The following is a 9,073-nucleotide window of genomic DNA, read 5'->3' as shown; positions in this document are numbered from 1 at the left end:
CGACTGTGAGAAGGCCGTACAAAATGAATGAAGGAAGCTAACTCTCTCAGCGAAATATTTCACAAGGGGATGATTTCAAGATGGGATCGCGCAAAATCAATCTACACGTAAACGCACACACACACGCACACGCTGAACATATGAAATTATACACGTTTATACTTGCAAATTTTCTGATTTTTACGGGATAGTAAAAGTTTTCCAAGAAATACTTCTATACCGATAGAAATTAAAATCCATATAACTACTTTTTTTGTAAACACTATCTTCCAAAATAAGACATTGATAATGCGTATATTTTCATGAGTTTTCTATTGTCATAGACAAGCATAACTAATATACTTAAAGTTTATTTTTATAGAAAGTATTAGAAATTTTGCTTTTTGCTAACTAACTATATTTTAAATAAATACATTTTCATTGCAGTTGTCTTGGTAAAACATAAAGTCGAGTAAAATAATCTCAAATTATTGCATAAATTAATAGCAAATGCAATGTTGACCAGGTCGTGTAGAATAGTAAAAAGGGGTAGTGCTAGATGGTGCAGCAGTGCTAGGGGCGGCAGAGCTAGGTGCGCTACCTCCTGAGCCTTGACCAGCGCCAATTCCTACTCCTGAGCCTGAACCTCCATCAGATCCAGAACCTTGACCGGCGCCAATTCCTACTCCTGAGCCTGAACCTCCATCAGATCCAGAACCTTGACCGGCGCCAATTCCTACTCCTGAGCCTGAACCTCCATCAGATCCAGAGCCTTGGCCTGCACCGACTCCTAATCCCGATCCTGAACCTCCATCAGATCCTGAGCCTTGACCTGCACCGATTCCTAATCCCGATCCTGAACCTCCATCAGATCCTGAGCCTTGACCGGCGCCAATTCCTACTCCTGAGCCTGATCCTCCTGCGGGTGCTGGTTGTTCAGAGCTAGGTGCAGCAGTGCTTGGTGCGGCAGAGCTAGGTGCGGCAGAGCTAGGTGCGGCAGAGCTAGGAGCGGCAGAGCTAGGAGCGGCAGAGCTAGGTGCAGCAGAGCTAGGGGCGGCAGAGCTAGGTGCGCTACCTCCTGAGCCTTGACCGGCGCCAATTCCTACTCCTGAGCCTGAACCTCCATCAGATCCAGAGCCTTGGCCTGCACCGACTCCTAATCCCGATCCTGAACCTCCATCAGATCCAGAGCCTTGGCCTGCACCGACTCCTAATCCCGATCCTGAACCTCCATCAGATCCTGAGCCTTGACCTGCACCGATTCCTAATCCCGATCCTGAACCTCCATCAGATCCTGAGCCTTGACCGGCGCCAATTCCTACTCCTGAGCCTGAACCTCCATCAGATCCTGAGCCTTGACCGGCACCAATTCCTACTCCTGAGCCTGATCCTCCTGAAGGTGCTGGTTGTTCAGAGCTAGGTGCAGCAGTGCTTGGTGCGGCAGAGCTAGGAGCGGCAGAGCTAGGTGCGGCAGAGCTAGGAGCGGCAGAGCTAGGTGCGGCAGAGCTAGGTGCGCTACCTCCTGAGCCTTGACCGGCGCCAATTCCTACTCCTGAGCCTGAACCTCCATCAGATCCAGAGCCTTGGCCTGCACCGACTCCTAATCCCGATCCTGAACCTCCATCAGATCCTGAGCCTTGACCGGCGCCAATTCCTACTCCTGAGCCTGAACCACCATCAGATCCTGAGCCTTGACCAGCACCAATTCCTACTCCTGAGCCTGATCCTCCTGAAGGTGCTGGTTGTTCAGAGCTAGGGGCAGCAGTGGTTGGTCTAGCGGTGCTTGGGGCAGCAGAGCTAGGGGCGGCAGAGCTAGGAGCGCTACTTCCTGATCCTCCTCCTACTCCTACACCTACTCCTACTCCTACTCCAACTCCTACTCCATTTCCGGAGTTCGATCCACTAGATGGTTGTGCAGTTGTTTTGCCACTTAATCCATTACCTAATCCACTGATCTTAGATCCAAGTTCTCCTACTCCTTTACCTATTTCTCCTAGTCCTGTACTTATTCCGTTTCCTATTCCTTTACCTACAGCTCCAATTCCTTGACCTATTGCTCCTATTCCATGTCCAAGTACTCCTAATCCGGCACCTACTCCAGCGCCTATTCCGCTACCTACTCCAGCTCCTAATCCGGCTCCAGATCCTGGCTTAGTTTCTGAACCTACAACTACTCCTGAGCCTACTCCTGAACCTAATCCTGCGCCTACTCCTGAGCCTACTCCGGGGGCTCCTCCCCCATTGTTTCCTATTCCTACTCCTGCGGCTACTCCTACGTCTGCTCCTGCACTTACTCCTGCGCCTACGCCGACGTTTACTCCTGCTCCTACACCAACTCCTGCTCCTACTCCGACACCATTTCCTGCTCCAGCACCTGCTCCTGCACCTGCTCCTGGGCTCGGTTGTTGAGCTGGTTGTTGAGCTGGTTGTTGAGCTGGTTGTTGTGCTGGTTGTTGAGCAGGCTTTCTTCCAAGAAGACCTCCTAATCCTAAGCCTAATCCAACACCAACTCCTAGACCTAATCCATTTTGTCCACCGTTTCCACCTGATCTTTGACCATATCCTGAATTATGTCCTGAGCCTAGCTATTATGTAATAATTAAAACGATTATAATGACTTGTCATAGACGATCAATAAAGCATTCAATAATAGTTTTCTCTTATTAATTTATACTTACCGAGAAGGCTGTTGTGGAAGCTACAGTGAATAGTAGAAAGAGCGCTGAGACCTTCATGGTTGCTTGTGTTCTATTCCACTTGTGACTATTCAGACTGAATACGAGATATTTATACAACTTCTTTGAATGGAATTCAATATATTATCCTACCTATGACAAATGGTAATGACATCGAACCATATGTTATACCAATAACTACAATATCCGCATAAAGTGTAAACATCTACTTATTTGTCCTATCAGAAATAATAGTTTTTTCCGCATTCTTATCTGTAACAATTAATAAAATTTTTTTGCTTTTATTACGTTTTTGCATACAAATGTATTAATTTGAATACAATTATTGCGTGCTTGCTGTGGTTTTTATTAAATAAAATTTTTTAATTAAAAATATTTTAATTTGTATTTTATATATGAACTCTTAATAGAAAAAATAAAGTATCTGTTTAACTAACACGTCATTACGATTGCATCAAGAAGCATTTTTCATAGCACGATATCATTGTCAGTCTAAGACATGACATGAATTATAGTTTCTTGTAAATATGATTTCGTAATAATTGAAAAACAAGTCTTTTCGAAAAGTCAATTGTCCATTAATCGATTACGTGTAAAAATTTATCTTCCTGTTGTTTGAACGAATATATCTTCATTCGTGAAAAAAGTATATATACTTCGATCGATGTAGTATTGCAGGATTAGAGTACGAGACTAGCAATCATGCAGATTACCGTAATAGTATTACTTGCCACTGTGGCTTGCTCCTCAGCACAATTTGGTGGTGGATTCGGTTTTGGAAAGAGCGTGAACTTTTCTTTATTTCCCCTTGGGGTAAGTTTATATTATAAGATAATATAAACCCTATATAATAAATAAGTAACTACTTTTTAACAAACAAATTTTTCTAACTTGCATCTAATATCATATTACATTATTTCAGTTTGACGTAAGTAAAAATGCTGGCTTTGGCATTGGTTTCGATCCTGCTGGTAATCGAGCTAAACGGCAGCTTCCACAAGAAGGTCGGAATCGAGCTGGATTTCAAGCAGGAATAGGAGCAGGAGGAGGATTCCACTTTAATCTAGGAGCTCGACCAAACTCACAACCAGGCATACTTGGACTAGGTAGACTTAGACCAGATGTAGCTAGACCAGATAAACCAGGGCAAGACAGACCTGGACAAGATAGACCTGGACAAGATAGACCTGGACAAGGCAGACCTGGACAAGGCAGACCTGGACAAGACAGACCTGGACAAGACAGACCTGGACAAGGCAGACCGGGACAAATTGGATTTGAACTAGGCAGACCAGGACAAATTGGATTTGGACTAGGCAGACCAGGACAAATTGGATTTGGACTAGGCAGACCAGGACAAAGTGGATTTGATCTAAGCAGACCTCAACAAGTTGGACTTGGATTATTTGGAGGTTTTGGATTTGGAGCAGGCAGACCATTTGCACCTAGACCATCAAAACCAGAAGACAACAATAAACCTTCTCAGAAACCTAACGATCGTCCTGACGGTCCTAACGATCGTCCTCACGGCCCTCATGATCGTCCTCATGGTCCTCATGATCGTCCTCATGGTCCTCATGATCGTCCTCACCCCGGTCCTCATCACAGACCTCACCATGGTCCTCATCACGGAAATCATGGATTAAGAACTACTTCTACTAAAGCACCTGATACAACTGGACCATATACTAATGCAGCCACTGCAACGAAGTCTGGTACTACTAGTACCCAGTCAACTAAAGCTTCTACCCAAGCACACACTCAAGCAACTACCGCAACTTCTACTAAATCCTCCACTGCATCTACTACTGAGTCTACCACCGAATATGACGATGATTCTACCAGTGCATCTACCAGTGGATCTACTGCTGCATCCACCACTGCATCTACTACTGGATCTACAGCTGCATCCACCACTGCATCTAAAACTGAATCTACAGCTGCATCCACCACTGCATCTACCACTGCATCTACTACTGAGTCTACCACCGAATATGACGATGATTCTACCAGTGCATCTACCAGTGGATCTACTGCTGCATCCACCACTGCATCTACTACTGGATCTACAGCTGCATCAACCACTGCATCTAAAACTCAATCTACAGCTGCATCCACCACTGCATCTACTACCGGATCTACAGCTGCATCCACCACTGCATCTACTACTGGATCTACAGCTGCATCCACCACTGCATCTAAAACTGAATCTACAACTGCATCCACCACTGCATCTAAAACTGAATCTACAGCTGCATCCACCACTGCATCTACTACCGGATCTACAGCTGCATCCACCACTGCTTCTACCAGTGGATCTACAGCTGCATCCACCACTGAATCTACCAGTGGATCTACAGCTGCATCCACCACTGCATCTACTAGTGGATCTACCAGTGGATCTACAGCTGCATCCACCACTGCATCTACCAGTGGATCTACTACTGCATCCACTGCATCATCTACCCATTAAAATATATCTTTACCTGGCCGGTAATACAGTATTATAACTACCCTTGATGACAATTTTTCCTAATGCACAAGAAAAACCCAGTAAATATAATCAGTATTATAATGAACAATTGGAATGTATAATAACAAATTACTTTGTATATATTTCAGAAACTACAGTATTAAAAGCATTTCTATTAAATGCTTTATAATGTTTTTGTGTGAATAAAAATAGAACATATAATTCAGATTTCTTTTATAATTCAATAATTTCCATTCATCATTTATCGTCATAATTTTAGTAATTTTTGTCGTTTTATAATTTACTTGCATATCTCTCCAATCACAAATCCTCTTGAATATCCTCCATTATCTGTCTTCCACTCATAAAAGTGTCATCTTTTTCTTTCTCTTTTTCTTTTCCATACGTGTATAAAACATGAAATTACCCTACCACCTAGGTGATGGATAGACAGAGAAAGAAAGTGTAGAAAAAAAGGCACTTTCCTTCTCTCTTCTTGCCTTTCTTTCTTTTCCTCTTCTTATTTTCTAGTTTTTCGATACCTACGCTCTAAAAAAAGTCGTGTCTCGAGGAGCTATGTTTCCATGTATTGGGAAGGGTTCCTCTAGGAAGTAGGGACTGCGGAGAGGGAAAAAGGGTCGCTCGAGCGCGATATTTCCACCTTAGTGCCTCGACTGTGCACGCTAAAATACATTTTCCTAGGAAGTGTCGTCAGAGGAGGGCCTCCAGCTGCTGGTCCTGATATTCCACATGCGTAATGCTCACGCGGATATTTCCATACATAAATTTTATCCTACAGGAAAGTAGGTGCACGTCTACGACAACGAAACGACAATGACAACGATGACGACGTGTTCCGAAACGTGTGCGAAAAAATACCACGTAGTAGGCCATCTTTTATTTTTTTTATTTTTTTCTAAATCGCATAATCTTTTATTAGAAGATTTTTCGTACGTCCTACGAGCGAACGATGATAAAGATATTTATCTTATCGTTCAATTCAAATTAGTGTTATTATAGAAATTTACAATAACAAAAATATTTATTTGTAAATGACAGCGTGGTGTTTTGTTTTATTGGAACGTTCAACACTTCACTGCAATTTTCGGTTATTTCGGATTGTCACAAATCTGATAATATCGCCAGGCCATGTCAATACGAAGTATTGTCCTATTTATTAATAGATTATCGATGACTGTCTGAACAAGATGAGCGACTTCATCGTATTTACCAAATTTTTTCGGTGTCAAGCTTATCGCAATCTATTGTTTTCTATCTTCTGGAATAATTGATTCTATATTTGAAAAATTAGAAAACAAAAGATATACAAATCGATGATTCTTTTTTCTGATACATAAAAGTAAATCGTTACTTTGATATTAACCTGTCATTTTTGTATTAATGAAACCAGGAGCTACACCAACAACACGTATTCCTTTTTTAGTAACGTTTCTCGCAAGTGACATCATCATACTGGAAACTGCTGATTTAGTTGCATTGTACGCTATCATACCAGGTGATGCTTTATATGCCATAGTGCTAGACAAATTCACTATAACGCTTCTTTGCTTATTTACATCTGGTTTGTTTTCTGCCATCAAACCAAATGCCAATCGTATTACGTTAAACAGACCCCATACATTGACGACAAAGACCCGTTTAAAAAGTTCCACAGAATGTGGTTTTTTTCCTTTAAAATCATATATCATTTCGTAATCAGAAACACTAGTATTATTAACGAGTATGTTTATACTACCGAATCTACTTTTGGCGCATTTTAAACTTTCCACTATGTCCCTTTTTATTCTAACCTATAATATTTATTCTAATTTCGTTTAACTGAGATTTTAATCTTGAAAATGATTTTTTATTTACTTTCTTATGAAATTTCAATAAGTTTACGTCAGTGCAAGTGAAGAGACATCTGTCACCCATACATTCTGCAAATTTTGCTCCAGATTGGGCCGTGTCAGCTATCACAACTCTACCTGACAACGAATTTTTTCTGCCAGCGCTTTACTAATACCATTAGAACCACCAATGACGTAAGCGACAATATGCTAAAATAAATTTATTAATATCATAGTTATATTTTATCTTTTATTTACTTCCGTGCTTTCTTTTTTACTCTCATTTTACCCATTCTTCAAGTATATTCAAAGTTATTTTATTCTTTCTCGTAAGTTATAGAAAAATATTAATAAACTTGCATTATCCTTCCGTGATGTTAAAAGGATCCTAAATAGGATAATCTTTACAAATTAATCAAATTAATTATTTTATTTTTCAGGACATCACTTGAATTCACATTTGAATTAAAAAATAATTTCCTAATGTCGTTTCATCAATATTTCGATGTATTGTATCTCGAACAAGGTAAGTTTTTGTTTTTTTCCAAATGATTTGATCTAGACTTATTTCGAGGATTACTAAAAATATTCAAACGTCAATGTCATAGGAAAAATTCATGAGAAATGACAGCTTGGTTTTTGACAGTTCTTTTGCGATCGATTAGAATTAACAACGAGTATCGCGTTCTACGATCTATTTTCTCAGTTTATTCGAAATAATCTTTTTTTTTATCATTATTTGCGTTTTTTGTGGATCGATAAAAGTATAGTAAGTAAGTATAATACACTAAAAGAAGGTGTACAGTCGGAACACTATCATAGCACTATCTATTTGACTTGGAAACGTTTGTCCGATGGTATAACCTAATTCCTCGCGATTAAATGCAACGCTTGCGATAATGCTTGTAAATTGAGCGAATTATGTTACTGGTCTCGGCATTCGGTGCAGCCTCGACCGATTTACATGAACATTACGCCAAGGTCTTACCGCCTTGTTCTGACATTTACATTTGAACGTGTCGCATGACCTCAGTTCAGACACCTCAGAGCTCAACTAATTTGATTGTGATACAATCAAGATGAGAATTTTTATTATTCCAAGAATATATGTGACATTGATTTTATTCACAAGAGTTTTATGAAAATTTTTGACGTATACTGTAACACGAAATTTCAAATTTATACCCTAATAAGCACAAATTGCTAACTTTTTATTTCCCAAACAGTTAAATTCTGTTCGAATGAAAATTATACAATAGATATAATTTCTACATTTATATAGTAGAAAATTTTGAATTTTTTAATGTTTATTACGATATATTTTTGGATTACTTTTAGATGATATAAATATATAAAGAATATTTTCTAAATAAGATCTAATATAAATATGGAAAGAAAGAAAATATATATATATATACATCGATCGTTAGAAAAGTAACGAATAGCGATAGAAATGGAAAGGGCTTTAAAGTATCTTAGGGGTCTCCAAATGGGTAGGTTATTCATCGTAGCTCTTTTACCACTTCCCCAAGGGCGTCTCCATCTGCTTCCGCGTTCAATTTCCTGCGCGTCATTACCGACGCTGATAAGCTCTCGACCATATGAAATCTCAGGCTTCTCTTGGCTTACTACCGAGGAAGAAACCCAACGGTTGGCTAGACGTTGTCGAGCAGCCTTCTGCACTCGACAGGCCAAGGGTTTTCCTTTTCCGTTTCACCAATACCATCTAGTTGACTCGCCCGATTCCGCATGACGATTCCTCTGTTGCGTTTTCTCTTAGAGAAAACTGGCAACATTGGTGTTCCCCTTTTCCCAACATAGTATACATACATGTATGTATATGTGTATCTAAGGTAAGTCCTTGATATTGTTAATTCTAGTGTAAGTGCGAATAGTAGTCTATGTGTGCTTGGATGGATGCTGGTGGACGAGGGTGGTTTGGCACGCAAAGATGGAAAGGAGGGTTGGAGAGGGCCGCGGAGGTCGGACACCACGTAAATTGCATACCCGATTGCGGTCTACTGAAGAGTGCCGCCCTCCAACGGCTAACCCCCCCTCCTCGGATGGCCGCCAAC

At 40.6% G+C, this 9,073-nt stretch overlaps 2 protein-coding genes across 2 annotated transcripts; both read right to left on the bottom strand.

Annotated features, from left to right (window-relative positions):
* Positions 1 to 479: 479 nt before the first annotated feature.
* On the bottom strand, positions 480 to 4,224 carry LOC122524228 (fibroin heavy chain-like). Its single transcript, XM_043646368.1, is given in 5 exon segments — positions 480 to 2,564; positions 2,658 to 2,751; positions 3,923 to 4,017; positions 4,112 to 4,120; positions 4,204 to 4,224. Coding segments are annotated over 5 exon segments (2,304 nt in total).
* Positions 4,225 to 6,527: 2,303 nt separating this feature from the next.
* Positions 6,528 to 8,599, bottom strand: LOC122524227 (3-hydroxyacyl-CoA dehydrogenase type-2-like). The gene is made up of 3 exons (XM_043646367.1): positions 8,519 to 8,599; positions 7,137 to 7,208; positions 6,528 to 6,959 (listed from the first exon to the last, which is right to left on the bottom strand). The coding sequence occupies exons 1-3, from the start codon at positions 8,597 to 8,599 to the stop codon at positions 6,528 to 6,530; spliced, it is 585 nt and encodes a 194-aa protein (XP_043502302.1).
* Between the last annotated feature and the right edge of the window lie 474 nt (positions 8,600 to 9,073).

Source organism: Polistes fuscatus, unplaced genomic scaffold (assembly GCF_010416935.1).
Source record: "Polistes fuscatus isolate 324 unplaced genomic scaffold, CU_Pfus_HIC Scaffold7, whole genome shotgun sequence".
Taxonomy (NCBI): Eukaryota; Metazoa; Arthropoda; class Insecta; order Hymenoptera; family Vespidae; genus Polistes; species Polistes fuscatus.
The sequence above is the reverse complement of the archived record's forward strand: the minus strand, read 5'-3'. Positions and strand labels throughout refer to the sequence as shown.